Source organism: Pithys albifrons, chromosome 9, assembly GCF_047495875.1.
Source record: "Pithys albifrons albifrons isolate INPA30051 chromosome 9, PitAlb_v1, whole genome shotgun sequence".
Lineage (NCBI taxonomy): Eukaryota > Metazoa > Chordata > Aves > Passeriformes > Thamnophilidae > Pithys > Pithys albifrons.
In genome coordinates, this window is record NC_092466.1 from 13,123,309 (window position 1) to 13,145,773 (window position 22,465).

A 22,465-nucleotide genomic window follows, 5' to 3' on the forward strand; every position below is an offset into this window, starting at 1 on the left:
TCCTGAGCTCAGTAATCCAACAATCCAACAGCAGCTTAAATTGCAATGTGTGTGGTAACTCAGAAAGCCTTCATTAGTCTTCTTAAAATGGCAGGGATATTTCCATCATCTGAACTGCTGCCAACATTTTGTTTGTATGGCAGAATATGTTGGAAGATCCACCAGTATTTTCATCAGAAGAGAGGATTCCTAGCAATCAGTTTGGATCAGGTTTCCTCTGTTTATCACCCAACAGCCAGTGGCTGGCAGCAGCAGCAAAGGATGGTGTTTTGTTTATCTACAGTACTTCTACTATGGTAGGTGGGCATCTGGGTACAGGCTTTGTTTGCTTTACATGAGAAATGGGTGTGTAAAAGTTACTTTCCTTCACTGTAAACTTTTCTTCACTTGAATAAAAGTATTCTAGAAAAATTTATGTTGAACATGAACTGACATAGCATTATACAGGACAATTGTTTTTGTAATGAAGATGTATCTGATCATACAAACAACTTACTTGCTTCTTCAGCAAGTCTTAGAGGAGTTATTTTGTTACTCTTCTTTATCTCTTGCGAAATCAACGTACTACAAACCTACCCCATCTGTAGTCAAACCTTTTAAACTTATAAATCCTAGTATCTTATGTACCTTGTATTGCCATTTTGGATTGACTTTTATCTAAAGACAGAGAAACATTAAAATATTTAAAAAATTTAAACATTAAATATTTTTCAGACATATTGCACTATAAAATTTATTTGCTGATACTGCTTCTATGACTTTTCTAGGATATACTTGCTCAAAAGCATTGTCACTCATATCAAGGAGGAGGAATCAGATCCATGATTTTTTCGCTGGATGGCAATTTCATCCTCATTAATGATGAAAATGATGGTGCCCTGGTGTGTCTGAAGTGGAAGTATGTGTAAAGAGGCAGACCAGTGTTGATGGTGTCAATTCCTGTACCTTGACAGATAAATTTCTGCATCTATTTGTGTTCTAGACTTCCTTTTTCTTGACTCCAAGTAAGGAGAAGAATTGGATAGAAATAAAACCACTCTTCTCAGCTTTAGAGGTGGTCTGGTCTTCCTAGCTCAGGAAAAGTCTTTGGGTATGGTTGCAGCACAAGATATAGGAGTATCTTCTGAGAAGTTTCACCCACAGTGAGCTTCTTACCACTCTCAAACCACCTGGAATGGGATATAATCTCCTGAGATACTGTTTGATCTGGAGACATCACAGCTTTTATGGGAATTCAGCTGTGGCTACAGAGAGCTCTTAGCAGACATTAAGAGTAAGAGACACTTGAAACCACAGTTTTTCTGTAGTGTAACAAATGTTCCGGTAAATGCACAGATTAGAGATGACTCCATCAGAGCTGTATTTCTAATCTGGGTAATCCATCTTTCAGAATTTTTACTTCTGTGGAGACTTCACTTAATTATGCAGTTTTAGAACTCAAACAATACTGACTCATGTAAAAATTTTGAATAGGCACTTCTAAACAACTTAGTAATTATGTTATAAAGAATATTTAATATTTCATCCATGCACAAAAAATGCATCAGTTCCCTTTTTGTTCACAGGAAGATAAAGCAAACTGAAATTGAGGAAGCTGCTTGTTACTGGCAATCTCTTCGTGATATACTGAACAAGTCTACTTCAAATGAAAATGTTGTTCTAAAATCTATGGCAGAATGGCATTTTGACCCTGAATCCACATCAAAATCACTTCCAGAAGAGAAATTAAAGGTATTTTCTTCATTTTTATGGGGGGGAAAATGTTTTATTTTTATCATAAACTTGCACATGATAAAAATTGTCCTCAAAAAAACTCACTGATCCTCTTGTTAAAGTGGAATAATACCTCTGAGCATAGATGGAATATGCTTAATTATTAATTTGTGGAAGAGTACTATCGAAGAAATGAAATAATTATGAGATGATAATATTCACATCTTCAATTTCACTTGTTTTCCTCCGCCACAGAAAACTGTGAGAGTCAGTTTCTCCTTGTGAAGTTACTGTTGTTCCAGTGTGATGTTACTGTGACACATCATGTATTATTAGCTGTATATTTTTCTGATGAAATAAGTAAAAAAAATTATTACAGAGATAAGCACAGTCAGCCCATTTCAGTCAAAGGGGTTTGCATAATAGCAAGGGTTTGCAGGATCAAATCTGGGAACTGGTCAAGGAATAAAACTGTAACACTGTAATTTAGCGGTGGTGGTGGTGTTTCTAATGTGAGTCCATTTTTTATTTCATTTCTGTCTCACTCTCCTTCTCTCTAAGTACCTAAGTACACTTATGTCCTTAATTTCAGGAGGCACCACTGGAATCTCTCAGTGTAGATGTGACAGAAGAAGATGAAAATGTCCCGAATACCAGTGACATGACATGGATAGGTCAGAAAATACAGAAGGTACTTTCATAGAACAAATATTAATCAACGTCTGAGTTTTCAAGAGTCATTAGTGATTTGGGGTGCTAAATTATATGCTGTAAAGTTGTCTGGTTGCTGAAGCTTTTCTCAGATTTGGACCTCTCTTTAAGGCATTGTGATCTAGACTTTTAGAAATCCTAGTCGCCGTTATAAACACACCAGAAGATGCTTAGCATAACAGGAACTATAAAGACTAAAGGGCCACTTCTACACACTGAGTAAACTGAGGAAAAACAGGAAAAAAAAAGAAAGTCTGAGAAATTGGCTACTTTTAGAAATTTATAAAAACATTTAAATTCTAAATGTCAAAAAGTTGCACAGATTATTACCAGACAGCAGGCAGGTGCTCTCTTCTTCTCAAGGGCCAGAATAACAAATAGTACAGCACTGGTAAATCAATACTCAACAATAGGACATTAATTGCAAAATCCCTGAGGTTTATTTCAGATTAAGGTAGGTGACTGTGTTACATAACCAAAGTTTTTATAAGTAAGAGTGCAAAGATCAGTCAACAGAGAGGGAATTTAGTTAGCACTTTGTGAACTTAGAATATGCTATTTTTGTGTTAGTATAGATAATTTTTTCCCCAGAAATATGGATTTATAGATGCTAGGAAATTCCTTCTGATATGAGCCAGTTTATCCCACTTTTGAGGCTAGGTGATAAGACAAGGGCAAGATACTTTGCTTTCTGGCTGATATCAGGAGTGACTCTCCAAATTATGATGCAGCCTTACAAGGGGTGCAAGTCAGTCTAAAACGTTACTGCCAATGAAAGTGAAGTGTTCTCCACTGCTCTCTCAGACAGGTATTCCCGTCTCTGCTTTGATGCTGGCACTCATGTTTTGGTGTCTAGTCAGATTTTTTGACAAATGTGACTGTGAATACACAAGTACCACAGACTGTTAGTATCAGATAGGGACAGGTAATGAGAGGCAAAGGGCAACATTGTGTCCCAGATTGTTTTAGACTGCTTATTAATGACCTAAGAGACTTCCATCTGATTTTTAGAGGATGCAGGCCTTCAGAATGATACACACATGCCAGAGGTGCAGGCTAATTGCAAAATTTTCCCTAAGAGATGAATTGGCAAGACTGTAGGGACAAAGAAAATATCACAGCTCCCAGAATGACTAACAGATATCAGTTTATTTATGTCCTTAAATATCCCACTGAAAATCAAAAATACAAGGATTAAAAAATTCTGGCAGTAGGTTTTGTGCAGTTCATTGCAGTTGTAATTATTTCTTTCTTTAATATTTTATTTCTTTGTGCTCTAGTTTACCATTTGACCTGGTTGTACAATCTTTTTTTCTCTTGTGAAATTCTAAGAATCATCCCATTGACTTAGGATTATGTCTTTTCAGTTGGGAGTTTTATTTTCTGTACAGATTATGTTTCTTTAGATTATTTCAATTTTTTTTTCTCTTGTATTTTTATGTCTTTCAACAACCCATTTAATATGTATCAGGTCATGAAGGAAGAGACTCAGAGGTTTGCTAATCAGAAGCAAGATCTGCAAATGGGAATTAAAAAGCTACGTAAAACTGTGAGTTTCTTACAAGGCTAATTGCTCAGCTTCCCAGTTTTGTTTACAAAAACACTTTCTTTTAAGGCTGCCAGCTCTAGTGCTCAGTTACATTTTTGCCATAAACCCTGAGCAGACAGGTAATAGATGTGCTTCTTCAGGGACTATAGGCTGAAACTGCCCAGAGCTACTATCTGGTTCTGTTTCCTTTGCTCCAAATAAATATTTTGTGCCACCCTCACACCTTGAGCAATCTGTGCCCTCAGCAGGCTGGTTTCTGCTTGTCTAACAACCATCCATTATAGAAAATTCTGTCCTCTCCTCTTTTTTCTGTTTCTTTCAATAAAAACTCCAATCTGCAAGAGAATTAGGCCTCTGGTCACCTAGAGCACTCTGCCTTAGGACTGTGTCTGGACAGATTTTGATTACATCCAGAAATGGAGATTCCATGACCTCTCTGGAGAACCCATTCCAGCACTCAGTCACCCTCACAGTAAAATAGTGTTTCCTGATGTTTGCGCAGAATCTTTAGTGTTTCTGTGTGTGCCCATTGCCTCTGGTCCTGTCACTGGGCACCACTGAAAAGAGCCTGGCTCCACCCTCTTTGCACCCTCTCTTGTGGCATTTATATACATTGATTAGATTCCCTAGAAACAATTTCTTTTTTCAGGCTGAGCAGTCCCAGTTCACTCAGCCTTTTCTCATATGAGACGTGCTCCAGTCCCATATCCCCTTTCACTGGTCTCTCTCCAGCATATCCATGCCTCTCACCTCCCTCCCCCTGTAGCGACACTTAGGACAGCCCAGGATGCTGCTGTGAGACTTCTTTGCCACAAGGACACATTGCTGGCTCATGGTCACTTTGGTACACCAGGTGCCCCAGCTACTTTTTTCGAAGTTGTTTTCCAGTTTCCCAGCACCCAGCGTGTCCTGGTGCATGACACTGTTCCTACCCAGGTAGAGGATTTTGCATTTCCCTTTGTTGAACTGCAGGAGACAGATTATGATCTAATAAAGTGGTAACACCTTAGTAAAGGTCCCAGAACTTTAGAATAAAGAAATGTGTACTTCACATACAACATTCAAATCAACTTTAAGAAAAGATTAAATACACTAACATAGTGCTGTCTGTCACCAAATACAGGCAGCACATTCTACCAATTACCACAAAGCAGTTAAAAGTGCAAGTAATTAGAAGAATTTTCTGAGAGAACAAGTTCTGTAGTGTTAAAAATAGTATTTCCTCTATTCATATTCAAATTACTTTTTAGTCCTGATGCTTATTTTTTAAAACACAGATTCAGAAAATGATGCATGAAAATGAGCAGGTGCCAGATATTGAGAAACTGGAGCACCAGGAATTCAACCTGGATATAGAAGAAAAGGAAAGACTGCAGGCAGAGGCTGAACAAGAAGTAGCCAAGGTATGACAGAATGGGGGAACATTTTAAAACTGTCCATAGAAAGGAGAAAAATGATTGAAGAACAGAGGATTATCTCAAAGTTGCTGTTCACTGCCAAGCAATAAAACTGGAAAATATTTAAAGTCACTTTTTGAAGCAGGTGAAAGTGCTGATACAGACATTGCAATCTGGAGTATGATCTATGCCAGAAACTGTAGATCTCACACTGGGGTCTCAGGCATGTTGCTTAAGTTCTAGAATGCTTTTCTTCACGTATAAAATGATGCCTTTCAGTACTTTGCAGTACAGTTTTTGGAAAAGATAGCTGTGATTGTCTAAGATGATGAAATATTGGTAATTCATTTCTCCTGTTAGTTTTCTTTCAATAACTCAGTACATATTGTCCATATCTTGTTATTTTGAACCAAATCTTGTTATTTTCTTTTCTCTGTCTTGAAAGGTGAGAAAGGAGATTGAGATGGAGAATTTAGCCAACTGCTACTTACAGGATTTCATCAAATATGAGTGCTGGGATATTATGTGTGTAAAAGGACGTGCAGTTAAGGTAACCCCTGCTTTCTGAGTAATTTTCTGAAGTATTTATTCCTAAAGGTACAGAGACAAAATAACATATTTCTGATTTGCTTATGGTATGGGAAAAACTTTACTTCTTCCCAGGGCTCACACAAATCTTTCATTCTGTTCATTTGATCTGAGCCTGGTTGATTTTACCTTCTAAGGTAGAAAAGAGTGCTGATAAGCAAATAAGCAGCTCTAGTTCCTTGATCTCAGATAATGTATTTACACAGTACTGCTAAAGGGAGAGGTAAATACTATTTTTCTGTGTGCAATCAGTATGACTTCTGCTACACAGAATATAATGGTGAAATTTAACTGTGATTTTGCCTGTTTAAACACAGGTACATGAGTAAAACTGATGATACTGGATTATCTCAAGGGTGGGGGAAGATCAAATCATTTTACAAAAAGTCTAGTTTTATTTTAATACTGTGGATGAGGAGGCCATATCCATAGCTAATGTGAAAAAATCTGTTTTTACTGTATTGTCTGTATTAATTGATCCTCAATTTTATTCCTGATTTTAAGAAGTCTTAGTAACTGTTTAGTATTCAGGTATTGAACAAGTAATCTTATAGAGGCATTCTGAAGAACTTTTTACTTTGGGTTTGTGCTTTTTCAATTTGAACAGTGCTTCCATATGGATTGTGAAGTAAATAATTATCCACTGGAGGAACGCAGTAAGGAAGAACTGGAAACTTTGGAGAAAGTTCTCAGGTTAAAAAAGATTGAGACAGCAGATCATAAGGTACAATCTGTTTGAAGTACTGCATAAAGGTATTTCATATCAGAGTGTTCTGAGCTGGCATCTTAACACTTTTTATCCAGTTACATTCCTAAGGTCCATTTTCTTGCTGGAGAAATTGTCAAAAAAAAATTAAAAGATAAATAAGGATGAAACATTGTGGTTTTACTCAGAAAAAAATGTATGAGTCTTAAATAATCACAGAATAGTTTATGTTAGAAGAGTCCTCTGGAAGTTATCTAGTCCAACACTTTCAGAGCAATTTACTCAGGTCCATGTCCAGTCAGGTTTGCAATATCTCCAAGGATGAATGATTCCGTAACCTCTATGAACTACCTCTTCCCATGTTTGACAATCCTCCCAGTAAAAGGATTCCCATGTTGTTTGACAACTCTTTAAGGATAAAGAATCCCCCCAGCCTTCTCCTTCTTGATATCAAACAATTCCACTTCTCTCAGTCTGTCCTTGCATGTTAGATGTTTCAAATCCTTAATTGTATTAGTGGCCTGTTACTGGACTTGCTTCAATATGCCCATGTGTTGTACTGGAGAACCTACAAATGGACCCAATATTCCAAATATGATCATTTCAACTTGCATTATTTTGATCACTGAATTTAACTGAAGAATATAGTAGCCTCTTGAATTCTTTTCATTTGTGGTCCACTGGATTGTATACAAATGTAACACGGTGATCATGTTTGTGAAATGCAGATTCAAAAGGAAAATCATGAGACTGAGTCTGAGACTGTATCTGAGGAAGAAGGAGAGAAGGCAGCAGAAGTTGTGGCTGATGGTGGTGGATCTTTCTGCCTGACTGGAAGTCTGAGCTCTCAGTATGGTGGAGACACATCTATCCTATATCAGCAATGTGACTTGCACACCAGGGAGCAGAGAGTCAATCAGATAGTATTATTGAAGGTGACATCTTCTGAAATTTGTCTTACTGCAGTGACACTGTCATATCTGTTTGTTTTCACAGCAGTCACAGCCACTTAGATTTTGGGCATACTGACACTAGACAATGGAGAGTTGCACAGGTCTCTCAGTAATTGAGACAAAAGCTGGCACATGCACATAGTGTAGTAGAGCACCATGTAGATTTGCCACCTCATGTTTGGAAGAACAACATTTTTATGAAATTGGTTACCCAATTTGAGGGTATCTGTATCTGCCCACTGGTACCTCAGTTTGAGTTTTCATAGCCAAAGACAGCTTGCACATCTCAGCATGCCCTGTGACATCATGACCTCCTTCCCTGTTATCTCTCTCCCTGTTATTTGCTGCTGAATGCAAGTTCAGCTGGATCCTCACACAATTTCCTTTCTCTACAGTCTTACCAACCTTTCATTTGTAGTCTTCAATATTTCTGTTATTTATTATTCATTAGTATCAGAATCTTTTCTCTACCCTGTCCAGTTTATTAAGTCATAAACATGCTACAGAATAGCTTCTTAGGAGTGGTTAAATGAGTTTAAGGCACTGCCTTCTCAGAGCTCTTTAGGGCTGTCAATGGTAGCAGAGCACAACAATTAACCATCATTATACATAAAATCTGGTAGATCCCCTAGTGTTTAACGTAGATGGTAAAGAAACACAAGGAGCACTTTTCAGTGTAGGCTTAGATATAACAATCTTTTTACTGCGTGGCTTTACAGACTCATATAACTAAGTGTAGATATATCTTCAGTGCCCTTGGCCAGTGCAGTGAGTTTGCTGAGGGCCAGATGATCACTAGACTTTGGACACAGCCTTTTTCCTCCCAGCAACATGGTACCTTATCTGCTATCCTGTCTGACTACATCCTAACTTATTATTACATTATAAATCAATGAAATAAGCATCAGACACAAATATTTATTGCAATACAAATTGCCAACAGCTAAGCATCTTAAAATGTGAGGTTTAATGATAGAACTTGAAATCCTTTTCATGGTGTATTTTAGCAATTTGACACAGTAAGAGAGACACATGGTTTTCTCTCTCAGTGTTCTACTTTTCTTTGTTGAGATCAATTATTTACACAAAAAGATGTATCCACTAAAAATATATACTTTTTAAAATCATTATAAGGTCTCAGGTGTTTTAAAAGTCAGTTTTTAATGTTTGTTTTTTTAATAGGCACATTTTATTCTTCTATATCAGAGAATCACATGAAAGCATATTGAAATTGCAGTTTGCATCAGGAAAGTATGTCCTTTGCTCTAACTCCCTGCATGTGGGATTTACAATCTCTAGATTTACAAATCACATGTTTTTTTCTTTGAACCTCCTTCTTCTTCCAGCTGAAAAGGGCAAAACTCCAGCAAATAGAGGGCAGCCTAATTTTTTCATCTAGCTTTGACAGCCGTATGTTTCAGAATCTTTGTCAAAGGGCAAATATGTAGAAGAAAATGAATAAAAATGTCTAGGGAAAAAAATAATCTGCCCAACTCCATGTAAAAAAGTTGAGCTCTGCCCTTAGGATTTTCACAAAATGGCTTTATCATTTATCTCCCTGTCTCACATACAAATACACACAATTATGATTCTGTTGGCTTGTTGGAGTAGTGTATAAACATGGATGGATGTGACCTGTGCAGTACTGCTCTTTCCTTTTTTGGTGTTTCAGGACATCATTTACAAAGTGAAAACTGCTTTTAATAAGGAATTTGACATAGTTGTACAACAAAAGGAGCAGGAGATAGCACGAGTGAAAGAAAGAAACCTGAAGATCCGAGAAATCTTGGCACAACTTGACCTTGAAGTGGAAGTGTGGGAGCCAGCCCTTACAGATGATGAGATGCCAGAGCGAGCACTCACTGTTCAGGATTCAGAGGTGTCTGAAAAATACATCTTTTTATTTCACCTACTCAAATACAGTTCTCTAATTCTTCTCATTCCCAGGCCTTTTGTCAGTACTGAAAACCCCTAAGCCAGATGTACCTGTGTACTTAAATTCATTTTTTGTCTCATTTCCTTCCCTTTTGTTTTAAGGGAGAAAATTCTTAATAAGTCAATCTGAAATGAATGAAATGTATACAAACTTAATTTATTGCTGTTAAAAGTTTATAAATGCCCATAAATTCAGTAGAAATTCCCCCTGTTCCTGAGATTCAAACCAGGCTTTCAGGAATAGCTTCCACAGATAAGGGTTTTTCTGTTTTCTATGAGGACCATTTTGAAATTAAGTATCTAAGTACTAAAGCATTCTCAGTGTTGTACTTATACATTCAATTGACAATTTATAAAGAAACACCATATTTCTTATACAATATATTTAACTGATCTTATCTGCTCAATCTTTTCCCACTTCTCTGCTCTCTCACCATCCATGTTATTCCACTGTCAGAGAAGTCATGCACAAAACACAACTAGTATCAACAAAAGGATGGTAGCTTGTACTTTTAGGATATTTAAATACAGTTTTCGGATTTGTTCAAAAGGAGAATTTTCATCTTGAGGAATATTATCAGAGAGATACAAAAAGCATTAGTAGTTAGTATTACACCACTGTCATGGTTTAACCCCAGCCAACAACTGAGCACCACACAGCTGCTCACTCACTTCCCAACCCACCAGGGTGGGGAGGGAATTGGAAGGGTAAAAGTGAGAAAACTCATGAGATTAGAACAGTATAATAAGACTACTACTACTAATAATAATAATGGTGATGATGATGTCATAATCATAGATGTAATTAAAAGGAAAATAACAAAAAGAGAAAGAAACAAAACCCTGGAAAAACAACTGATGCAAATGAAAAACAATTGTCCACCACCAACACTCTGATGCCCAGGCTGTGGGATACACTGTACCAACTACCTGGAAGAAAATTAACTCTATCCCAGCCAAAACCAGGACCACCAATTTTCCAAAGGTTCTTAGTTACTATGTATGATCACATTTGGAGAAAAGAACCCCGATCAAACCTCATTTTCTTCCTTCAGATTAAAGCTGAGAAATACTTGACTCAAGAGGAGAGGGAGAAAGCAGAAATGCTGGCTAAGCTTGAAATGGAAAGACAACTCGCAGCTACGGTAATTAAAATAGTGTCCTTTTACTGAATAGGCCTTTATCTCCAGTTAGGCTTATTTAATTAATGCTGCACTGGAATGTTCCAGGAATGTATTATAGAAAAATAAATTTGAAATGGCAGGTAATGATGATGTGTGCCTTTTCCTTCTGATTACTGTTTACAATCAGACCTACATAGACCAGCTAGGGGAAGAAAAGACAGAGTGTTAGGCTCATAGTTTTTAAAAACATGCTTAGTGGCAGTCTTAAATACTGTATCAGGTGGCTGGGAAGTAGATACATTTTCAAATTCATGCTACTGTTCATGCTTTGTGCTTGATAGATGTTTGTTGATAGAGCAGCCTCTGTCCTTCAGGGATCAGACTAGAAGATCGTAATGCTTTCCTCTGGCTTTAAAATGCATCTGTGTAAAACCTAAGATGGTTCTGGCCCCTAATTTGATATATAGTAAGACAATGACAGTACAACTTCCTTCATCATAGCTTGCCAACTGGCCAGGAGTAATCTATGTCTACATTTTCTTCACAAAACTGCCAGAATGGCAGTTTTAGTAAGTTATTTGGTATATGAACATCTGTCCACCAGAAGAAACTGTGAGACTTTTGGCATGTTTCAAATGTATCACCAAAGGGCATTATTGCATTATTAGTTGACAAGGTGGTATTAGGTCATAGTTTGGACTTGATCTCAGAGGGCTTTTCCAACCTAATTGATTCTGGGATCTACTAAGTGACACACAGAATATTTGTAGGGGTGATCTAGAGGTGAACACTACAATCATCCCCAAAACTTACAATTACTACCCTTTCTTTTGTACCTGAAAATATTTCTCTGTGGTCATTGCCAGGATGATGAAAGACTGCGTGCTCTTGATGACATGATGGGTGGAGTGCTGGAAGTCAGAAAGGAAGACATCCTGAAAATGGTGAGATGCATTTCTGCCATGTTGTTTGGTAGCCTGTGGGCTCTAATGGCAATGTGAAATTCAACTAGCAAGTATTTCCAACCTAAGTGACAGAAGATAGTTGGAGAATTGTAGAATTGCAGTATGACTGGATAGACTCCATAAGAGACACACTGAATTCAAAGGAGACCACAAGATTCTACTGCCTGTATGAGATTTACTCATCGACACCTGAACATACCACAATGAAATAGTGTAGGAACATAATCCAGTATTACCATTACAACAACTACATTCCTTGGGGAAGGGTCTATTATCCACGTCTATAATCTTACAGAAAAACATTGTGTTCCATTTAACTCAGCAAATATAGATAGTACAGTAGTACAGGAAGAAAAGAATGTGAAGGAGTGTCACAGAAAATAGGGTAAAGCAGACCCAAGCACTTCCCCTGGAATTGATCTGTGTTGACAAATTAGGACTCCACTTAAATGTTTACATTAGCATGGAGTTATGAAACAGAAAATGTTGTATATCTTGTATTGACAGTTGTGTATTTGAGTACAAAATGCTTGTATTTTACGAAGTTCAGTAGTGAATACCTGTAAGCAAGTAAGTGCTAGTGGTGCAAGTAACAGACTAGAGCAACAGAATATATATATTACTTTGACTTGAGGCTTGTACCTTGCTAAGAAATACCTTCTGTTAAATTTGATGCTTGACATAGTTCATTAGTGTGCTGATGAAGACTTAATATTGCTTTTTAAGTATATTTTTCTTCAATACTTGCAGGATATTCCTCCACCTCCTTTTATATCCAAACCTGAAGAACTTTGGAATGATGAAGAAAAGAAACTATTTGGAGAATATGAGAAAAAAGTCCAGGAATTGAATGAAGAAAAGGAAGAGTATAAACAAGTAAATTAAAATGAGGAAAGGAGTGGTTTTGTTCACAGTGCTCTTAAGCAAAGCTTCTGATCTTTCTCAGGAGCAAGTTCTAAAAATTAATACTAATAAATAGGATAAAGAAAGAACAAATGAAGAGCAAAGATCACTTGGCATATTAAATAAATCCTAGCTTGAACAGTAGAATAAGGCAATGCCCACTTATACCAATTAATATGTGCCAAAATTTGGGGTATCTGAAAAAGGCAACTTTCCTTCACAAATGGAATATTTGTATTCCTAAAATGTTTTTCATGTTCCGTTCGCCGAGTTGCTGATGCCATTCACAAATAACACAATTGTATTTGTTCTCAAAGTGGTATTTGAACAGCCTAACTTGGTAGCCTGGCACTCTCTTTCCAAACAAATATTTCTGGAGCCTTTTGGCTGAAGTATATAGTTCCATATTGTGCATTTTCCAGCATCTCATATATGTATATATAGATATAGATATATCAGAGATGATTTGTTCGTCCAGATGTAATATTGTTGTTCTTGTCCTTCCCTTCCCCAGTCACTGGAAAATGAGTGGAAGAAACTTGAAGCTTCCATCCAGGAAACAACACAAAAGTTTGATGAGACTGTCTACAAACTCTTTGAAAGGAAAGTGAAATCAGACATGGTCATCTACCAGGTATTGCAAAAACCATTAATTTTTCATCTCTGTCTCTGAGCATCAGGAGCATTAAACATTTTTTATTACAATCATTTCACAGGAAGAACTCAAAATAGCCAGTCTCACTTGTGCTTTACTCTTGGATGAAGAGTTGGACACTAGAGAAGCTGGTCTCCGTAACTGTCTTACAAAAAAGAAGAAAGAAAAAGTAAGGTATCATTTGGAATGCTGTTCTTGGGAGAAGTGTAATATTGACAGCACAATTTCTTGTGAAGTCTGCTCTTTCGAAATCAAAATCTTGCCATAGAGGACTTTCTGACAATTTAAAGAGTCACTGATTCTTTCTTTTCAGTGCCATACATTATAAGTAGATCTGGGGTTTTTTAACAGATACTTGACTTGGTTCATCTGGAGTTCTTTGGTAAAACTCCATACGTTCAGAAGGACATGCTGCTATTTGTTTGCTGTATAGAATGTTTTTTAGTATCCCATATCAAGCTGAAGTACCAATTATGATGCATTTGTGACAAAAGAATGTGCAATGTCACCACATTTTTCCTGAGTTACCCAGTGGAGGCCAGGGCCACGCTGACTTGTGTTTGCCAGTTCAAAGCATAGGCAGAGGTGGCATGTAAGAATCTGACCATGGAAGCAGAACATACCGTGGAGTACAAAGTGTTTATAGTTTTATCAACCAATTTAATCTCCTGAAGAGTTTACTTATCCCTTTCAAATCATACAGAAGTCAACAAAAGCCTGAAGGGCACAAGTAGTAGGTCTGAGTTTCAATATAAGTGCTTACTGTGATAGTCTGAAGGTTGGTTTGGGCTCTTAGGACAATATTATCCCATTTGCCTACTTTGTCTTCATGGAGCCGTTCATGAGTCCACAGATAATACTCTAATGCCTCCCCATGTCACATCTCCCACTGAACCTGTACAGAGCACTGTGTTTGGAGCTGCAAGCAGCCATTTCTCTGTGAGCTACAGGGTGGAATTCCAAAGCAGGCATCTAAGCCTCTACCACTCAACAGGCTGACCTAGTTTTAAAATTATCCAAGGCCAAGAGTATACCAGCTTACATTTTTCAAAATTCATCTTTTTTTAAATTTTCTGAATGGTTCCGTTGTTATCTTTTTGTCCCTGCAACCTGTCAAATACAACAAAATGGTCTTCACAGCAGAGTATTAGCATTTGACAGCCTCAAGAAAACAGATGCCCTTAGTATCCTGACCCAGAGTAGAACTGTGTCATGACAATGGGGAAATAGGAACTCTCTACTGAACCACATTGGAGATTGACTGGTCTTACCTGGTATGACATGAAAGGAAAAAAATCTACATGGCAAGTGAGAAAAAGTATCAACAGATGTCCTTACATTCAGTGTTTGAAAAGACTTGTAAGCATTTCTAGCACAAATTTTTTACATTCTTAAGCAGTGGAGTAGTTTAATTTCCTACCTGTCCATCTTTTAGCAGTATCTACAAGTGACCCCTAAAGAAGGCACTATATTGTTAGTAAAAATAGCTAACAAGGTTTTCTCTAGAAATAAGAAAGTGTCAGCTTCCTCAGTGTATATGAATAGCCATTCAGTGCTTCTGCTGGCTGTTTCAGTCCTGAAATGTTTTGGTTTTGCTATAGGTCAAGAAGGCAAAAACAGTCCTGATGGCACAAAATAAAGTTGAGGCTTACACAGGCACCTATAAAGATGCAACAGATGAAGAGAAGGTGAGACTCTCAAGAAACACAAGAACGTACAGAAGTTAAAAGCTAATGTTATGTCTTGATAATGAGGAGAACATACTGCTCTGTAAGCAAGAATCTGGTCAACTTGCTGATTATTAAAGTTAATAGTGCTGAAATAAAGCAGCAAAGGACAGTGTGTGCATAGAAGAATGTATGTAATAGTTCAGATTCCCCTGATGCTTGGGAGTGCTTGGAAGAGCACCATATTCTGTATTTCTGAGAGATGGGCAGGCTGATGCCTTTTTAAAAAAAATAATATTGTGGTAACAAGAAAGTTTTCTTTCCCTCCCCAGAATCTGGAACGTGGTTTTGTAAAGCAGTTTGCTGATATACCTAACGATCTCCTTAAGGAACTTTTCCAACTTTACACTCATCGACCAAAGTAAGATCCCCTCTGGTTCCATTGTTTAAACACTAATATTTCTTATGAGTCAAGAATGAGAATGCTACTTATTTCAATATTCTAAATTATTTTGCCTGGTTTTTATTGAATAGTTAACAGTGGTTGATTTCCCATCACACTAACAATTGCTGTTCTGAGTATTTACCTTATTCACTCCACAAAATCTATTTTAAATGCAATCCAAATAATCATCAGGTCTCAAGACCATATATTCTTATTTTGTGTACAATGTAGTCTTACCTATTTGCTTTTTGCAAGAGATTGAGAGTGTGAAGCATTGTTTTTGTTTTTTACTTTCATTTATGCAAGAGAAAATAAAAAGTAAATCCTGTCTGTGCTGTGTTTGTGCACCAGGAGCCCAGGGACAGAAATGCTCCTTGACACACCTAATCCATATGGGAACTGGTCAGGATCAGCTGAGGATTACAAAGATGCACTTACCCTTTTAATGAAAGCCATGGATGAACTGGATAGTCCTGAGCACATGCCTGATGGCTTAGACGAGTCTATATGGAAAAATTTTTGTCTAGCTAGACGAAATAAAATCGAGAATGAGGAGCTGGTATGTAAAAATCTTTATTTTGCCAGTATACTTATTGACATTTTCAATTCTAAAACTTCAGTGGAGTTTTCATGTCGGGTCAAGCTAGGGGGAAATAACAATGCAGGATACATAAACTCCATTTGACTTTGAAAGTTTCTTCTGACCACATTTAATTCAGAATAACAGGGAAACCTGTTCCCTAGTTCTAGCTGTAGTTGTTCTTCAGAGGAAAAATTAGCATATGTATGTGGACAGATTTTATCAAAATGATTGCAACCTTGATTTGGTTTCATTGCAAATAAAAAGATAATTTTCCTTTTCTTCTTCTGTATCAACAAAACTGTAAGGTATTTGATTCCCACCATCTGTTGGAGTAATTCTCTCCCATTAGCTTTCTACATTTGCACCAATGAATTCCCATATTTTTCTAGAATATAAAAAGCAATTATTAACAAAGGGTGCTTCTGGAAAGTTCTAGCAATCTGTTTGTTCAGTATAAAAGCATGAAGGCATAAATCTGAATTATCCAGAGACAATGTGAAATTTGACCAAAAGAGAAGGAAATATGATTTCCCTTCATGGGAATAAACTATGCATATATGAACAAATAATTTTCTGAGCAGAATGTAAGGATTTTAATCTCTAAGTCTCATATGGTTTGCTGGGATTCTCAAAATACCAGGCTGCACATTTATATATAAATAAATTTTCTTAAGAACTTGTCTTCTCTGTTCTTGGAGAGGCTGACAAAGCTGGGTAAGTTCAGACTGTCACAGTGTTACTTGCCCAGGTGAAATGGAGGGCCCGAACACTGGCAGAGATGCAGACCTTTCTCCAGAGAAGAACGGATGAAAATGAGAAGATGAAGGCACGAATAGAGAACATTTTCAAGGAACTCACTTGGTAATTTTGTATCTTTTCCTATGTTCAGTTACACCTTAAATGCTCCACCAACACAGAACCAAAAGTTACAAACAGAATTACACGTGTGTTCTTCAACACTCTTACCTAGGTTTCATTGCTGCTTGGACCTGCAATATTTCAGTTTTTCATATACATAACGTAATTTCCATGTTCATTATCATTCAAGAACAAACCCCAGAATAAATTATACAAGAAAAGCAGTGCTGGCTAGAAGTCTCCTCTGTTTTCTTTTCATCTGATGTTTAGACTTCTTTTCAGCAACAACAGTTGCTGTCAGAACAACTGCTGGAGTATATTAAACTGCATCCAGTAGTTGAAAACTTCATGTATATAATGCCAGGATTTGCAGATTTTGTAGTCACTTTTGGAGCAAACAGAAGACAGGCTGTCAAAGACTAACCCCTACATGAACATACCTCTTGCCTGTTATTAATATAAACATTTATATAATCGTGTTGAAATCACTGAACACTATTTTTATTTTTTGACATTTTAGGCTGCAGGAGGAGAAGATGAAACTTCAGCAGAATGTGACTGTCCAGTTTTTGCTAAAACAAGGACAGGTGGAATTGGCAAATACTGAGATCCCAGACTACTCTGATGCTATTCTCATTAAAAAGAATGTTGTTGAAGAACTGAATTGCTCTATCGCGGTAATTTACATGATCTGAAAGAAATTTAAGCTTTTTAAACAAATGTATTGTCCTTCAGGGGTTCTGCTTTTTCTCCAGTTTGACATCTACTTTCAGTTCTTTACAACACACCAGCAGAATGAATTGTAATCCAGAAACTATTGGGAATTCCCTAATGTCTCTCATCATGATGTAAAGATTGCAATGCAAACTGCTTTCCTGATGTTTGGTCAATACAATTCAGATCAATGACATGGCAACAGTTTCTAGACACACTCTCACTTACACATATACTGTAAATAAAAAATGCTAATATCCAGTCCAAAAATTCCCTCAAGGCAAACTTACAGTCATGTTAAGAAGCATTTAAACAGTAGCTTACATTCCATTTTAAAAAATGAATACAGTTTTTTATGTTAGGTGAAACTGGTGATGATATTTAAAACGGTCTTTCATACCCTCATTAGATATTCTTTTTTTAGACATTCTAGCTGTACAAAAATTGTCTTTTACTGCTCCTGCACAAAGCCTTCAGTAACAACTGCAAAGTATCTCATACAGAGCAAGCTTGTATTTTGTAGACCTAAACATTATTTCTTTCTTTCTTATATGAAATAGAAAGATGGAGAAAGAGATTAGTTGTCATTTTCTTCATCTGCTTCTCTGATCCAAGGCTGTGCCACAGAGCATAAAAGGGAACAGACTTCCATGAAAGATAACCATCTGGAAAGAAACTGCAGTATAGCATGTTTAACTGACTAAAATTATAACTTTGGAAGCTTGCCCATCTTGTTGCAAGCAATTATTCCATAATCTGTAAAATGTGTTAAGATTGATCTATTTTTTCAGGCTCAAGGAGAAAAAAAAATTACTGCCATAACAGAATTTAAAGAATTCTCTAAAGGGATATTGCGTCTGGAATGGGAACACAAGAAAATGAGAATGCAGATAGAAGATTTGAAAGAGAAGGCTCGGGATATTGTAATACTACCTATTTCAAAAGATTGCCAGCTAGTGAGTTGCTTTCTCTAATTTATATTTTGACTGCAGAAAATTATGCTGCCTATACCTGTAGGAAAGATTGTTTATACCTCTTAAGTCTTCTACTACAACAGAGAAATGTGATGCCTAAAAGGTCAACAATTCTGCTTTCAAAGGGAAGATTTACTCATGAGACTGATCGGTGATGAAATTCTTTGGGGTGTCCAGGTATAAATTAAGGCAAAATTTGCCCTTAGTGTTTCAAAATTGGCATGAGTAAGGGTTTAGGGTTTTGCAGCGACAAGGAGCAGATGTTTTAAATTGAACAGCATCCTTTTTAAGTGAAAGGTCTGAGGTGCCCCCATCTGGTATCACACAGAAATACTGTAATTTTTGCTCAGTAAACAGAGGGTGAGTGTTCCTACAGGAGCCTCCCTGAGTCCCACCCACTCCCACCAGCAGCAGAACAACAGGGAGTTGTTTGCCATGCCTGGCAGGCAAGAGGGTGCAGCTGGTCAGCAAGTCAGCACCACACAGCTTTGAACAAGCCCAGCTGGCAGGCCAGGAAACACAGGTAAAGGTTGTCAGAGAGCCAGGGATACCACTTGGAGAGGAAGGGAGGAAGAAGAAAGGTTGTGACTTGACAAAGAGGTATTTTAGTAGAAAACTTAATAAATTCAATGAGCAATGAAGAAAACTTAATAAATTCTCTCAAATCTCTGTTACTATGCAGATAGAACAATAAAAGAGGTAAGAATTACTAGGAAGCTATGAGACACAAAATAATAATTTTCCTCTCTAGCCTAAAGACAGACTGTATAGCACTTTGACCTCCAGCTGTGAAAGCTTAGATTGCATAAGCAAAAGCGTAGCTTGAGGTTCTTGACAACCTCAACAAAATTGGTCTTTGTTTCCATTAATACATGATAGATAACATCCTTTTTAACAGTGACACACTCTAGTACTCACACAGAGCCCAAAAATATCTTTACAATGTCCATTTATGATCACTAGTAAGCCTTTCCACTACAGAATTATAGCTTTTTTCCATTTCACATAGTATGATTGTCTTTATAGAGGTATGGAATTGTTGAGAATGAACTGGCATAATAATAGTTTATTTCTGGTTTTGCTTCTTCAGTTCCTAACTGTGCTGAACTACGACAGCCACATTGCCCAGCACCTTGCAGGGATGAAGCAGACTCTTGAAGTCATGGATAAGGTAAATCCTAAGTGAACAACTGCAGGGGTCAATAACTCTTTGCCAGAAGATATTGCTGCCAATGAATCAGTTGTTTTCACTGAAAAGCTTCCTTGCCACCTTGAATATGCAAAGCTTTCTCTCTGATATGTGAGGAAATAGCAAATGCCACGGGCTTTTCACCTCCTGCAGGGAGAAAGGGGGAGCAGAAATAATAAAACTCAGAGAAGAATGAGGTGTGTCTTTTCTCAGCCCAGTGCTTTTTGCAGCACTGCTAGAAGTTTTGCTTTGTAAGTTCTCTAGTGTTCTCACCTTCGAAATAAGTATTTTTGGATTCTCTCTACTCCCTTGGCATTTTGGGGGATACCTGCATGTATCTTACTTTACAGACCCCACATATGAGAGACACATCCTTAGTTTAAATACAACTCCTTGCCTTCATTAGCAAGTGTTTGTAAGGAGTAAGTGCAATTGATACAGGCATGCTAACTCAAGGGCTGTTGGCCTACAGCCATAACAGCACACACAGATACACAGAGTAAAGTATGTCCATCTGGCTTTCAATAGTTTCTTCAACTTGAGCTGCGCTGTCTACAGCAGCAGTTCTCTAAAGTCTCTGGAAGCAGTCATCATACATGCATTGCTGCAGAGATCAACCCTATGGAGAGAAATCTACTTGCTTTGTTAGGGGAATTAAATGTTTTCCTATCCTGAACATCTGAATGCAGGTCTGCTAATTACTTCTTACACAGCACTCCCATAAAAGTCACTCTTCCATTTCTAATGAAGCATTCTTTCAGTCCTGACTGCTTAATGTTTCTCTGCAGGAGCACCAGCTTATTCCTAATATCCCTACCCCCCTGTATTCAAAATAACAGAGACATAACAATCTGATTTACTGGCTCCCTCATCTATTTCATCATTCAAATTATGATTATCCTTTTTTTTAAGAGATCCCACTGGATTTTGTCCAAGTTGCACTAACTGGCATCAGCCTCCTCTTCAAGCTTTAGTATTTATCCTGTCCCTTCCCAGCCCATCCATCAGCTTCAGCACAACACCACTTTCTTCAGGAGCTCCCAGCAGCCAAGAGCATGTCCTTAAAACCCACTAATTCCATTGACTTCCTATTCTCCCTTTGCCTTTCATCTTTAATGTATCTTTAATATCTTTCTCTCTGACCCACTCCTCTTTCTATTAAAACTCCTTGTAACAGAATTCCATAAATGTACTGAAGATACAGCATGGGAAACACTATAGGAAATAAAGCTTAGAATGTGCTACTGGTCAAATCAAAATACATGAAAGTTTATTGAGCCACAACACAGTGCTTAAGATGGTAGGTTTCCATCATAAGTTTGCTTTTTTTAACAGCTTTTTTATAACCTCATATATTTGCTTTATTAATTTCAAAATGGACAGTTGCACAAGAAGAATGTGAAGAACCATCAGAAAAAAGTTAGAGAGCTGAAGAAGTGCATTCGTTTAAAAGAGCAAGCAAACTACGAGCTGAGCCTGGAGCTGAGGGAAATGCTTGTCTCTGTTTCAGAAAGGAGGCACATCTTTGAGGCAGCTGGTGAGTCCAGTAATGCACTTTAAGTCACAAGGAAAGAACATTCAGAAAGTAACTCCAAGGCTATGCAATCCTGTTCTCCCCTATCAACTAAGGGACAAGGAGTGCCTGGTCTGTTCCTATATGTGCACAATTAGCAGCGTCCTTCCTACCAAAATCTAACACTGCTCACTGAAGAGTGTATCTGGAGATTGTGCCTCTTTGTAACCAAAGCTAGTTGACTAAATTCCTGAAACTATTCAAGTAAAAATTGTATTTTCATTGGGCAACATGCTTTCATTCGTTCTCAGCACTGTTCAATGTGCTTCTCTCCACCCTTTCAAGGGTACAGAGGAAGTAACGTGGAGCTGAGAAGGGTATTCATTAGAAGGAAAACCGTAGAGGTCTTTCCACTAGTGGAAAACAGTGGGTACTTGCCTTTTTGAAATATTTTCCTTTATTCAGTGATATAAAGGCTCTTAAGCCCAACTGTGAGCCTTCTTTAAAATGCCTGCCTGTTTTATACAGAACTTGGAATAACTCCAGGGCGGGTCCAATATAAATATAGGCTCCACATCCCCTATGAGCACAGGCTAACCCTTGTATTTTGTTCTGTGCAGACACACGGGATATTTCTGAAAAGATTGCAAAGCAGCGCTACCGAGAGATTTTGAAGCAGACGTATGTAAGGGGTCTTATAAAGGAACAGAAAGAAGAGTTTGAAATTCTTCAGTCAGAACTTGAAATACTAAGAACAAGATCACCTCCTCATATATAAAAAATCAGACTCCAAGTAAATGTATAATACCATAGTCTTCTCTAAGAAAAAGAGCTTTGACAGCTGATTTTTCTCCTTGAACTTGTCTTTGACAAAAGATTTCTTCTGTAATTTCCTTAAAAATAACTTCAGTTTGAAAGATGCATTTGGCTGGTTTGTGTATTTTTCACCTGATCTTATTCCCATTTTATTTCAGTTGGTGAGATTTGTTTCTGCTGGTGTCACTACATAAACCTCATTGCAGAAAACAAAGGGTACAAGATACCCTAGAGTGATAGAAGGACAGGTGTGTTTGTGTGTCCACTGTCTGCTATATGCAATTGTAGAACATTTTAAAGGCAAAGCACTGCAAGAAATCTATGAATTTGCATCTGCTAAAATTCATGTCTGTGCCTTTGACTTAATATATTTTATACCTATAATGGCAAAGGTGTAGGTTGCTGAGAAGATACAGGTGTGCTTCATCAGGGCCATGTGTGCTACCTGGCCCAGTCCCAAAAGCTGCTGTGCCTCATGACAGCATAATTACCCACAGCCACCAGTAG

The 22,465-nt window shown here is 37.5% G+C and overlaps 1 protein-coding gene across 1 annotated transcript in view; it reads left to right on the forward strand.

Moving 5' to 3' along the window:
• CFAP43 (cilia and flagella associated protein 43) overlaps positions 1 to 22,344 on the forward strand; it is a 43,324-nt gene extending 20,980 nt beyond the window's left edge. The window contains exons 16-39 of the mRNA XM_071564034.1: positions 144 to 296; positions 768 to 898; positions 1,566 to 1,731; positions 2,306 to 2,404; positions 3,896 to 3,973; positions 5,251 to 5,376; positions 5,816 to 5,920; positions 6,566 to 6,682; positions 7,393 to 7,599; positions 9,290 to 9,496; positions 10,608 to 10,697; positions 11,543 to 11,620; positions 12,392 to 12,517; positions 13,059 to 13,178; positions 13,261 to 13,368; positions 14,801 to 14,887; positions 15,199 to 15,287; positions 15,663 to 15,870; positions 16,643 to 16,755; positions 17,273 to 17,429; positions 18,258 to 18,422; positions 19,531 to 19,611; positions 21,013 to 21,166; positions 21,763 to 22,344. Coding sequence (XP_071420135.1) covers positions 144 to 296; positions 768 to 898; positions 1,566 to 1,731; positions 2,306 to 2,404; positions 3,896 to 3,973; positions 5,251 to 5,376; positions 5,816 to 5,920; positions 6,566 to 6,682; positions 7,393 to 7,599; positions 9,290 to 9,496; positions 10,608 to 10,697; positions 11,543 to 11,620; positions 12,392 to 12,517; positions 13,059 to 13,178; positions 13,261 to 13,368; positions 14,801 to 14,887; positions 15,199 to 15,287; positions 15,663 to 15,870; positions 16,643 to 16,755; positions 17,273 to 17,429; positions 18,258 to 18,422; positions 19,531 to 19,611; positions 21,013 to 21,166; positions 21,763 to 21,920 — 3,123 coding nt within the window. The 3' untranslated portion in view covers positions 21,921 to 22,344. The remainder of the gene's footprint in view (positions 1 to 143; positions 297 to 767; positions 899 to 1,565; positions 1,732 to 2,305; positions 2,405 to 3,895; positions 3,974 to 5,250; positions 5,377 to 5,815; positions 5,921 to 6,565; positions 6,683 to 7,392; positions 7,600 to 9,289; positions 9,497 to 10,607; positions 10,698 to 11,542; positions 11,621 to 12,391; positions 12,518 to 13,058; positions 13,179 to 13,260; positions 13,369 to 14,800; positions 14,888 to 15,198; positions 15,288 to 15,662; positions 15,871 to 16,642; positions 16,756 to 17,272; positions 17,430 to 18,257; positions 18,423 to 19,530; positions 19,612 to 21,012; positions 21,167 to 21,762) is intronic.
• Positions 22,345 to 22,465: the final 121 nt, after the last annotated feature.